Source organism: Archocentrus centrarchus, unplaced genomic scaffold (genome assembly GCF_007364275.1).
Source record: "Archocentrus centrarchus isolate MPI-CPG fArcCen1 unplaced genomic scaffold, fArcCen1 scaffold_54_ctg1, whole genome shotgun sequence".
Taxonomy (NCBI): domain Eukaryota; kingdom Metazoa; phylum Chordata; class Actinopteri; order Cichliformes; family Cichlidae; genus Archocentrus; species Archocentrus centrarchus.
The window spans coordinates 594411-606899 of record NW_022060276.1 but is presented as its reverse complement, the minus strand read 5'-3'; the positions used below and the strand labels follow the sequence as shown (position 1 = coordinate 606899).

Genomic DNA, 12489 nt, shown 5'->3' with positions numbered 1-12489 from the left:
TTGATTAAGCTTTTGCTTTGCCCCGGCCAAACTGCTTACATAAGCTATCCTGCAGTGTGGTCTTTCCCTTTCTGACTTTGTGTAACAGTAAGGGAAGCCGTGTGGATAAGTATTACGTCTCTTCAGTGGTTCTTACAGGTCACTCTAGCCCTTAAAATGAACAGGAGTATAGTCTTTTCCTGGCCACCAAAAGCGAGGATCGTAGAGGGGAGCTGCCGGTAACGGCTGTGGCTGATGAAGAGCACTTTAGCTGAAAAGCTACTCGGGCTAGTTTCATCATCGGAACCAGGATAGACATCTGGAGGGGAGAGAGGCAGTTAGAGCCGGGTGAGTCTCCTCACCACTGGCTTAATCAGTGTCTGTGTCGCCTGTTGGGAAATACCTCTTGGAATCAGAAACTCTGACTCTTGAAAGCTGGCCCAGAAATAACTGACCAAATTGAGTAGAAAGGTGTTGTAGGAGCACCATTTACCTCAGTAATGATCAGGTCATCTGAGAAAGGTGACAGGGACAAAACAGAGAAACGAGAAAACAGAAACTGCATTCTTTGTGAAAGTATCAATTAACAGATTTATCAATATCACTAAGAGAAAATAAGGAACGAATATAAAATCAACAAGTACTGCATATTTTATAAGGTCAGCAGGTTCAAGGTTTTAGTGTTTTAATTAGTGTCCTTTTTAGGACCTCCTCAGGTGAAGGCCTATGGAACAGTAACAGTCTCTATCTTTCCTTGATACTTGTTAGGGGGAGCCAAAGGCTTTAGAGGCTCTGTGAAACTGAGAGGCCTTCTCACAATTCACACATCAACACAAATGAAGATGCCATTTTAGAGAAGTGACTTTAATTTTAATGAGTAATACAAGCACACAATCTTTTTGCATAGCTTAGCACCTTAACTATCACTGGATAATCTGGATACAAATATTATAAAATAAAATATCATCCATCCTGCCTTTTCTATATTCCACAATCTTCAGTACATGACAACCTGAACCATTAATTTGTGAAACTGATGAAATGCTGATATAAAAAAGCCGATCCAACCAAGAGATTCAAACCCAGAACATTGTTGCTTTTGAGTGGCAGAACTAACCACTGCACCACTGTGCTGCTCCGAGACTGCCACCCCCCCACCCCGTGGCTGTGCTCCTCTCTCTGTTTCCTTGTCAGAGGGTAAATTTGGAAAAGATGACCCAGAACTGGCAGCCCTGCCACAGAGATAGAAAATGGCTTACAGTGGCATGTCCACTTCAAAGACAAACAGGAGAGGTTTACTCTTTCTCTGCTCCTCTCACTCTCTCTCACTCTGTGTGTGTGTGTGTGTGTGTGTGTGTGTGTGTGTGTGTGTGTGTGTGTGTGTGTGTGTGTGTGTGTGTGTGTGTGTGTGTGTGTGTGTGTGTGTGTGTGTGTGTGAGTTTATGAAAGGGGGCTTTGATGAATCTGAATGGGATCTCTCTTCACAGACCATTTCTCTTTTACAAAGAGAGAGCCAAAGATGGAGAGAGCAGGAGGGAGCACTGAAGCTGGCTCCAAATGTAAGAGTATGAATCTGTTGTGGGTGTAAATATGATTTGTATCAATCTGGTTCTCTAAAATTTTGTTCGGCGTTGATGGAGAGATGCATGACTAATCCTCTGTGTTAACTCCAAATATTACATAATGAAAGGATTCCCTCACCAGCTTCCTCTCTAGCACTGTAGCTCCCCCTCCCCCATCTCACAGTAAAAAATGATACTGCGTTCATCCAGGCCGAGTGACAACAGTAACCATAGCAACTACCTGTTCCTATGATAAAATATTTAAAAAAGTGGTGAAGAGAGAGGTTCTGTTGGAGCATCTTGCAGGCTTACCAGAGAGAGCTGTGGCTAATCATAGTTGTTACTTCAATAATAATGAGTAAAACAATGCCATATGATGCAAACATTGATAGCATAAGTTCCAGTGTATTAAATGGGCACTGTGTGAGACACTGTGTGCTTGGAATGCATGTTTGTGCATGTTGCTGAGCTCTTCCAGTGTTGCTCCGTCTCCAGCCTTGGTGGGGGTGCTGTTCTCATATTGTTACCCTGCCACTGAGAGTACACCATGGACGGTTCAGTGGAGAACATCTGGTTTATTCTCCTGGCTTCTATCTCTCTGGTATACCTGTTCAGGCGGTTGGCCAAGGCTGTGAGTCTTTGCTTGGCAGTCTCTAAGGCCTCAGGTATGGACAGCCTGTTGTGCTTCTCAGGCACCGCTTTCTTCATCACACCTTTCTGCAGCTCTGACAGCTGGCTGACTTCCCTCCTCGATCTTAGCCTCTAGTCATCTTTTTGGAGGGATTATCCATAGTGCTGCATTTGCATCTTCTGTTAGACTTTCAGAGGGCATTATATATAATTTATTTAATATAATAAATCTATTGATCTAAAATATTAAACTTTGATTTAAGAGACTTGAGCTGTGTAACCTAAAGTGCTGTATTGCATAGAGTGGTAAAAATCAGTCTTTTCTGCTGTGTTTAAAGTAGAACGTAGCTCAGGTTTCTGTGTGGCTGTAACTGAGGTCAGATCGGGGTTATTATTTGTGGGGTGCAGGGTTTGATAAATTTGCTTGTGTGGACAAAGTGTAGGGAATCCAGCTCTGCAGCCTTTTGCCAGAAAAAAAAAAAATATGTGCAGTCATAGTTCCATTTGCTACTGTGAAAGTCATGGATATCAGGTGCTGGAGGCAGGCTGGGTTGATCCATAAGCTGCTTATCTGCTGGGTGTTCTAAGCTGTCAGTTTTATCAACATACCATGACTGCGAGCAGATTAATACAGTGAGAACAGTAGCAGCCTGCAAGAAAGTCTTATGAAACAGCGACATGAGGACTTTTTTGTGTGTGTTTATATCTACACAGCCAGCAATCCTGTTCTGTGGGGGGGTCCAAATCACAATCATGATTATCGCTGTCATGCTGGTGGTCATTTGTGTTTCTTAGGATAGCACTGGAGACACGCAAAGAGGTTGTGAGGTTTTGAATTTTAGACTTAAATCTTAATTCATGTGAAACCGTGGAACTCTCATTCACTCTGATACAAACACTATTCCTCCTCTGCTCCCCACATCTCAAACTGGCAGTAACTTCCTTCTTGTGCAGAGTGTGGAAACACGCTTTATAATGCTCAGCTACCTGCTCTTCACTTCAAATTTAACAGCTAGTATTAGTGTAAAACCCCATCCAAGATTAAGGTTTGTCCTGATTGGGAGGAAAGGAGATTACCATGTTTTGTTCAAATATTAGTCTCATGTTAGGATGGATCAAGACTAATGTGCATGTTAGTTATTAAATAAAATGTCTCCTTCTTCTCCTCAGATGAACATGTGCTGACAGTTTGGCTGAGTTGCTGAAGACGCCATTGTGTTTGCAGTTTTCTGACATCACATGCATTACGTCTCAAAGCTGTTTGAAATATTACCTTAAACCTCCCCCGAACCTGAATGCCTCACTCATATGAATCTCTTTAGAATGTGAATATCTTTATGATTAGATATCCTTTCTCATTAAACAAATGTGTCGTTTGGCTCCTGGCTCGTGCACCTTCTCGAAGATAAAGCTGACAGAACAACCGTTTTCCTTCGCGTTGTGTTTGAAGTAACAATATTGATGCTGTGATAATACAGCAAAAACAAACCTCACAAGACTGCTTGATTGTTCTGTAAATGTCTGAGATCGGATATGGATCAATTATTTTCAAAGTTTATCTTTTTGTGGACAGTTTTAGAGGATAACGTTTCAGGGGAAATCCCATGTTAAAGGGTTAACATCTAAAACTAGAAATAGACTGATTCGTATTTAGCTCTTTTCTACTCGAGCACTCAAAGCCCTTTAGGCCCCATTCACCCATTCATACAAGCAATGTATCTTTTCCTACATCTAAGTGTATTCTATCTAATACACACACACACACACACACACACACACACACATTTGTTCTCAGTTAAAACTTCACTTTGGAGGCGCTGTTTGGACTCTGTGCAGCCACTTCTCAGTACCCTCCTTTGTTCAGACTAATATGTTTGTTCATGGTGAAATGTCTGATATTGGGAACAGTGAGTTCAGTGATGCTAAAAACCTGTGCAGATGTAGTTCTCACAGATGGATGATAGTAAAGTGAAATCAGTGTTTGCCTGAAGTTTGGCTCCATCTAGTGTTCAGATGTCAGTCTAACAAGAAGCCCCAGCGCTGTTGAGGATGCACATCAGCAGATAGTACACACATGTGTCCAATCAGCAGCTACTTAAGCTCAGGTGTGCCTGTGCCTTCATTTTAATTACTTTGCGTGTTGCTTTGTCAGTTAACTGATCATGTCCTCAACAAGGTAAATTTATGTCTTTTTAACATTTTTTTGTTATGTTTTCAAATGTATATGGAGTGGGAAATGGACAGAGCAGGATTTTTGATTGGTGCCAGCGTCACAATGACTTTCATTGTTTTTTAATCTGTTACTTTAATCAAATTAGGTTTTTTGTTAGCATTTCTCACTCATTCTCTTAAATTAAGGAAACACAGTTTGACCTTAATGCCTTGAGTAAAATCTGTTTAAAACTCTTGTGTGTAAAACCTTTAACTGGAAAAGGTGACCTTTGCTATAATGTGCAGCAGGTTTATAATAGTTTTGGATTTTACATTATAGTTTAGTTTTAGTTAGTTTTTACTTTTTTTTTCTCTAATTCAGTTAGTTTGAATTAGTTTTCAGAGAGGTTTTTCTCGTTTTTATTTTTGGTTTCATGCTTAGTTTCAGTTAGTTTCAGTATTAGTTTTAGTATTTTCATACCTAATCAGGTGCAAGATTCCAGGCGCAAAAGTGACTATTGTGTAATGAAAACTTGACAAAAGATACAGTTTAAAGAAATATATTCAACAACCAACTGTTCACAAGACTAAATGCTAAATGTGTGTAATATTAAGGACACACATGAACATCAACAGGGAGAAACAAAGAAAAACATGAACTCCCAAACTCAATAAATTCTACAATAAACTCCACAATAAAGTTCAGCATCAGTGCAGTAGATTAACAACACCTACATGTGGTGTTTGACAAAAACAAACTCTTTGAAGGAGTCAAAGGTCAAATCCAGCTGCATCCTGATGTTCTCACCACCTGAAGCTGCTTCTGTTTTGGAGCTAGCTTGGTTAGATGCTGCTAATTAAACCTGCAGGGTCTTTGCGGCCTCTGTACATAACCTACGGAAGTTGCCGACCTCATGTCCGCATTTATGCTTGTGTAGCTGGATTGTGTGTGTTAATTATCTTGTGGTCGTGTGCAGGTGTTTGTACTCAAAGAACCTCCATACGGGACTCGGCAGACCGCAGCCATTACTTTGCGGACCAGCGCGGTGAGCGCACGCACATGCGCACTCACACAGTTGTCCTGTGGCGCTCCCAGCTTAAACTCGGAGAGCGGAAACAATGATTTCATATCAATCCACAAGGCTTAAAAAACCCCCCCAAAAAACAAGTAAATGAAAGTAAGTTTATCGATTATTTCAGTTAGTTTTAGTTAGTTTTGTAAACTCACAATTCAGTTTTAGTTAGTTATCGTTTTTTCCTTTTAATTATAGTTTTTATTTATTTCAGTTAACGACAATGTTTTTTCAATTTCAGTTTTCGTTATTTCGTTCGTTTTCGTTAACTATAATAACCCTGATGTGCAGTTTACCTTTACAAATAAACTCCAACCAATTAAAATGTTTAAAATACATAAAATGTGAAGGTCTCCAAAAAGACCACAGCATAGGCTTCACTCTCGTGGAGCCAGATCATTTCACTGTAGGGCTCAGATTTCTTTTCCTTGAGTTATCACCTCTCTGCTCATATGATGTAATGTTTCTGTACAGCGTGTTAAATGTAATTAACTTCATGTCCAATGTGTCATGTCTTTAGCATTTGGCCTACTATACTAAAGTGTCTTCATTTTAATAACTCCTATTATATTTATGCACAGCTAACACCCCTTCCTCCTGTGTAGGATGAAGACAACGACAGCAGCAGTCAATAGACCCCCCCTGGCTCCTGATGGGCCAAACGGTGCAAACCCCCACACTCATGTTAACCATAACGTGACAAATGCTGCACAGCAGGATCCAGGACTACACAGCCAGGATCCAGGATCTTCAGCCTATCCTCAGCACCCCATCTTTGCTAGGCCTGTCTTTTACGTTAACGGTCCACCTCTACCCCCGTTCCTCCACTACCAGTGGCCCACGCCCTTATCTTACAATCCCTTTGCAGGCTTCCTAGGCATGGGTAAGTTGAGATTCTTCTTTATTATATTGCAGTGATTGTTGTTGGGGCCCATGGGGCGGCTGTAGCTCAGTAGGTAGAGCAGGTCACCTACTGATTGGAAGGTCAGTGGTTCAATTCCTGGCTACTGCAGGCTGCGTGCCAGTGTATCCTTGGGCAAGATACTTAACCCCAAGTTGCTCTCCGACCGTTCCGTCGGAGTATGAATGTGAGTGAATGTTAGACGATTAAAGCACTTAGCTTAATTAATTAATCATGGAAGTGCTTGTATGAATGCGTGTGCATGGGGTAAATGTGAACGTGTTGTGTAAGCGCTTTGAGTGCTCATATCTGAGTAGAAAAGCGCTATATAAGAACTAGTCCATTTACCATTTGTTTCATTTTATAATGCCAAGAGCTTAAACTCTTAGGCACATTGTTTCTGAAATATGTAATGATGAGTAGAACATATCTGTGCAACTCTGACCATCCCATACAGTGAACTAAAATAGTATTTTATCTGTCAGGCAATGAAACTGTACATCAGATTCCAGATTTTATTCCAGAATTGTCACTTCCTTCATTTAATTTTCTTCTTTCTTTAAGGCTATGGTATGGTCATGCCCCCATTCCCTCCTCCCCCATTCCCTCCTCCCCCCTACCTGGAGTCTCCAGTTTACCTTGTACCGCACCCTCAGGTACAACCAGTACGCCTGCTCCACCCTCAGGCCCACGGTCCAGGTGCACCACTTCAGAATTTAAACCAGACCCGCAGAACTCACCTGGCTCATACTACATCTGTAAGAGAAACTGTGAACTCGGAGGTCCAAACAGAACCCCCACACAGAGGTGTGGGTGGCTACGATGAGGGATGCCCACTTGTCAGCTCAGATTCTTGGTGTGCAACTGCCTCAACCTCGCCATCATCTTTGAGTTCTAGTTCCCAAAAACAAGGCTCAGCTGAGGTTGAGACCTATACGGTGGTCAGTACTGATGCAAAAGAACAGGCTAATAGGCCTGGCACAAACACCGTCAAACATGGCGCTAACATGATCCATCCTGTGGGAATGAATGATGTGCAGTTAGCTGGAAAGGCAACTCAAAAAATGCAGACATGTCAGGATAATATTGTTCAGGAGCCCAATATGTGGTTAGTGAGTTCTCAGGATGGCATGGTTCCTGTGTGTAGCTCTTCTCAAAGGGAGGATGAAGTCAAAGAGAGACGCATCTCTCTTCCTGATATTCTGAGCTGGGGAGGTGGCACACCTCAGACAACAATGAAAATGGCAGCCAAAGTGCTCCCTCAGAATAATGAGCTTCCATGTTATGAAACTGAACAGACGTTAAATGCTCTACTTCAGAGTCCTGCTGAGACAAAGAATGATCCAGTAGTGCTTAGCAGTGCTGATGTCAACACTGAAGTTATCTCAAGTCCTAATGATGGAGAAATGGTCTCAAAGGTCCTCAGATGTCCTCCTGCTTTAGAACCCATTTCACTGCCCACAAGAGATGAGTCTGTGGAACTTACTGTTAGCCCTTACTTAACTAACGGAGATGAAATGCTGCAGTCGCTAAATGCACCCCACAATGAGACGGAGAATGGCAGTGAGACGTATGATGACACCACAGAGATCACACCTAACCATGTGTCTTTAAGCAGATGTCAGAGAGAGATGAACCTGTCATTTTGGTCTGTGGAGTCTCTCGCCCCTTATATTCCAACTAAGGAGTGGCTACAGCAGAATGGCATATTTGAACCTGAAGTAATTGTAGAGATGGAGAAAACTGAAAATGGACAGTCATCAGGAAATGATAGCCCCAGTGTTAAATTTAATAAAGAAAGGAAGCGATCTTGCAGATTTTCCTCTTCTGACTCTGTTCCAGTGTCAGAAAACTGCCTTATTTTTAGTACCCCAGCAAAGAGACGAAGTCCTCCAAAAAACCCAGACTTGGAGTGTGAACCTGAAGTCTGTGAACTAAAAGGAACTGAAAAAGGCCAAAGCATGGTTCCTTCAGAGAAGGATCCTTCCTTCACTCCCCTGCAGGGTACAATCTTAACTGCCTGCACTGACAAAGACATGGATGAAAATGGGTCTTCTGAACCAGAGGCTAACCAAAGCCCAAACCAGGATACTCTTATGATAAATGAGCATGAGGAGAAAAGCCCTTGCTCTCGTGACAGAGAGGAAACCTGTCTCATGTACTCTGCAGCAGAGGACAAAATCTCTTCCACTTGCCAAATGACTCTCCAAAATAGCCTCCACATGGAGGTGGAGGACGACATCTCTAAAGTAGAAGGTGAGATGAAAAATGTGGAACTGTGTGTTCCAACAGCTGACCAGAAAATGGCCCACACGTTGCCATCAAAGGGAAATTTAGTCGACTGCGCCATCCAGTGCACCGAGTTACAGCAAATCAAGTGTTTCTGTGAGGAGTTGAAGGGCAGCGTGGGACCAAACAGAAGACATTCTTATAAATTTCCAGGTGATCTGATCTTTTAATCATCTGGTCCCCCCCGAAAAATACAGTATAGTGTACTAATTGCAATTTGCCTTCATAGATATGAAGACGGTAAATGATGGCAAGGCTAAAGTGTTCTGCATGCAGAAACATTCGAAGAGGAATGGTCAGCGGAGGAACCGAGGTCAAGGTAATTCAACATTACAAGCATTACAGGAAAATTCAGTATGCATGCAGTTACTACATTCTCCAGGGTGAACTTGTTCAGTCCTAAAATGTGGCTGAGGCAGCTCATATTACACTAAAATATTTTAAATTATATTAACAATTGTATCTCCATGCAGTAGGTTATGAAAACCCCAGCTTCATGCCAGGGTAGATGTTTGAAGATGCAGTTTCAGCCTTTGGGATAGCAAACGACATTGATTTCTAAGGCTGTGGTTTAGATTTGACAGTCTGACCAGAGAAATCAAACTTTTTCATTTGTGTATGCACTCATGCTACATGCTGACTGAATTAAGACATCCTGGCATTTAGTGGCATAACTGATACTATAGGGATTTACTGTAGCCCTGAATTTGATTCAGATGTTACCAAATGATTGGTACACACAAGTGCATAATCCCTGTATGGAAATGTCCAGCCAGCTGACACCAAAGCAAGTGTAGCCATGCAGGACCCAATCATTTTTCAGAAGTTAACTGAGATGGCATGTAAGAGTTTTGCCTGTCTGCCAACAGAAAAACACAACAGCCAGGAGGAAGCCTGCAATGGAAACAGTGGAAAACCTGGGAAGTTGAAAGGTGAGTCACAGAGATCCTGGCTTGTCTTTGGATGGATGAATTCTGCTCATGTGGGCCAGGTTTGATTTAAAATGGCTAATATTCTGGTTAATCTTGTATAGCTGACCAGCATTTTCAACAATTCAAATCACAGCTCCTAAACATCACCATTTTTGTGTAAGAAGAAAATGACATTTCACTATTGCATATCAGAGGACATCATGAACTTGATATCCTGAGTACTGGATGGCAATGGTCATACCCAAGGGCGTAGGAAGGAGTTTACTATTGGGGGGGGCACATATCGGAAACCTGACAGATTCGTAAATACTCGGAGCAAAACATAAAAAAAAAAAAAAAAAAAATGCTATTTCGAGGGCTGGCAGCCGTAAGTGACATTACAGGAGAGCCAAAACAAGAAAAAATGACCATAATTTAGTCTTAATTTGTATACTGACTTTAGTTTTTTAAAGCATGCTTCTTTTTACAAATTGAAACAATGCTTAATGAACAATATTGTCTTTGTTGTAAATGTACTTACACCCTTTTGGCACCAACTTCTTCTGTGCATTCAGATTTAAGCATTTTGGTTTTTGTTGAATAACTCTATTTCTATTAATATTTTACTTCTGTAATTTTGACAGAACATATCAAGAGCTTTCATTTGAGACAGACACACACACACACACACACACACACGGCCCTTTGGCTCCAAGCCCTCAATTTGATCTTTTATTTTCTTCTTTTTCAAATGTTTCTTGGAAAAATAGTGTTGTGTACACCTATAGTATTGCATGTATAATTTACGTGCAATAATCATAAGATTATTATGATTACACGTTTTATAATCATAAGACGTGGACAAACCACCCAACAAAATGGCTTAAGTCTTTTATGAAGCATAATGACCATGTCATTCCAGGCTCTAGAGCTTACTTTATCAGCTGGCTGCACTGGTATTGGTATAAAGGAGTATTAGGACCACATTGAGTAAAAAAAATAAATTGTGCATTTTGAGAATAAATTCAAAATTTTGAGAAAAAAGTCGACATGTGCAGAATAAAGTCGTTTCAAGTCAAACAACTGCCACGACACATCTGTTATCCCCTCCAGAATGTCTTGTATTATGAGTTAGTGAAAATATACTTTAGAATCAGTTTTAGTAACAAGGAAATGATTTCTCTTTTAGTACATAAACATGATGTAGTGATAAGTATGAGGACGTTAAAGAGTGCAGAAAGCTGCATCTGCTCAGAAGGAAAAACCACACAAACTGGCAACGGTTAGATGGAAGGATGGCTGCACCTTCGTACAGTACAGAGGGCATATAGAGAACCACAAGACACAATAACACAGCTGATCAAGTTGTTTCTACCCAAGGCATTTTGTAGAGAGTATAGCTACTGTGCCCGTTATTTGACTTGAAATGATGATTTAGACTTTATTCTGAAAATGCACAATTTTTTTTTCCCCTCAATGTGGCCCTCACACTCCTTCATATACTAGAAGAAGTGCAAAGTTTGATGTTTTATTGGTCAAACATTTAATAATGGTCAAAAATGCATTTATGTAGGTTGACTGGCAACAGAACTGGTTCTTTAAACAACGTTCTGACATGAAAGAATCCTCACAGATAATGTTATGAACAAATTATTCACTTTTTAATATCAGCCTCAAGTTAAAAAAACAGCAATTAAAATATGCTTATTCAGTTTGAAACTAATCTAATAAATCAAAAGAAATAAATAAAAGTGATACCTCTCACATTTAATAGACAAGCTGCGTGTCTCTTTACAGCCCTGCATTTAGCCGAACCGGTACACATAAGGTTAAAAACATTGGTCTAAGCAGAAGAGCCAAAATGATTTTTCCGCCTCTCATTTGAAATTCATTGACTTCTTGTCCAGTACGTAAACTTCATCCTATGTATGAAAGTAACCTGACAAACAGCCATATTCACGGTAACATTCCCACAGACCGTTTTACCTCATTCAGTTTGACTCCTCCCCCTGTCTCCGCCTCCCAAACACTCGGGGCCGTTCAGAGGGGGGCGGGGGGAGCGCAGTGGCATGACGCTATGTTGCGCCTTCAAAATAAAAGCACGCGAGTTAAAAATATTTCTCCTGCGGTGTAATTTTTGGGTGGGACAAATGCGCCTGTCTCCAATATTGGGGGGACATGCTGCCCCCGTTCCTACGCCTTAGCAAGATCACCTGGTTAGTACTTGGATGCCAGAGCCTGTGTTTAGGATGTGACTCAAGAGGTACTGTAGAGTGGGTCAATCAGAGGGTTGGTAGTTCAATCCCTCAGCTCATGTTAAAGTATCCTCAGGCTGAACTGAGGAACCTGGAGTTGCCTCCAGTGAATCCATTGTGGTGTTTTTGTGAGTAGAGGAAAGAGCTTAGGCATAGTTAAGAACATTGAACGTACTTAGGCATAGAAAAAGGTGTTTGGCTGAGGCTTGCGGTAAGAAGACAGCTTGAGTACACAGAAGTACTAGAAGTATCAGTCATCTACCATTTTTAAACTTCTCCCATTTTACAGAAATACTTGAACAATGCATTTTTAATTATTTTTCCCATCTCTCCCCCCAGGTGGGAGTGGAAGGATCCTGCAGTACTGACCAATGACCACATTCTACAAGACACTTGGATTTTAATCTCTATTGAAATTAAAATGAATCTTAAAAATGAACCTAATTTTCAATAAAAAGCTTTCTATTAACATTTGTGTACAACATGATTTGGGTTTTTTTGGTTTTTTAAAGCAATTTTTTTTGGTTAATTTCTTGTTTGAAATTCCTGCTAATGAATTATTGATTTTTAAACTTCTTGGAATATTCTTGCCAAGGTACTTGGCAGCTAGTGTTTGCCCCAGTTTAATTGTCCTCTTTAAGTGAATGGATTCAGAAGTGTGTATTGTCCAATGTGTTACTGTGTACACATGGCGTCTTTGACTTCTGGTACATCGTGACAGTTGCTGGAAAAACAAAT

General features: G+C 40.9%; 1 protein-coding gene across 1 annotated transcript; it reads left to right on the top strand.

Moving 5' to 3' along the window:
- Positions 1-5986: 5986 nt before the first annotated feature.
- LOC115777457 (uncharacterized) lies at positions 5987-12170 on the top strand. The gene is made up of 5 exons (XM_030725363.1): positions 5987-6278; positions 6861-8738; positions 8815-8904; positions 9455-9517; positions 12091-12170. The coding sequence occupies exons 1-5, from the start codon at positions 6002-6004 to the stop codon at positions 12117-12119; spliced, it is 2337 nt and encodes a 778-aa protein (XP_030581223.1). The 5' UTR covers positions 5987-6001; the 3' UTR covers positions 12120-12170.
- Positions 12171-12489: the final 319 nt, after the last annotated feature.

What these genes read in the sequence shown, in the direction of transcription:
- LOC115777457 (XM_030725363.1), top strand. Translation starts at nt 6,002, where the DNA reads ATGAAGACAACGACAGCAGCAGTCAATAGACCCCCCCTGGCTCCTGAT. An exon ending in TGCAGGCTTCCTAGGCATGG is followed by an intron (nt 6,279 to 6,860) that starts GTAAGTTGAGAT and finishes TCTTTCTTTAAG; the next exon opens with GCTATGGTATGGTCATGCCC. An exon ending in GCGGAGGAACCGAGGTCAAG is followed by an intron (nt 8,905 to 9,454) that starts GTAATTCAACAT and finishes GTCTGCCAACAG; the next exon opens with AAAAACACAACAGCCAGGAG.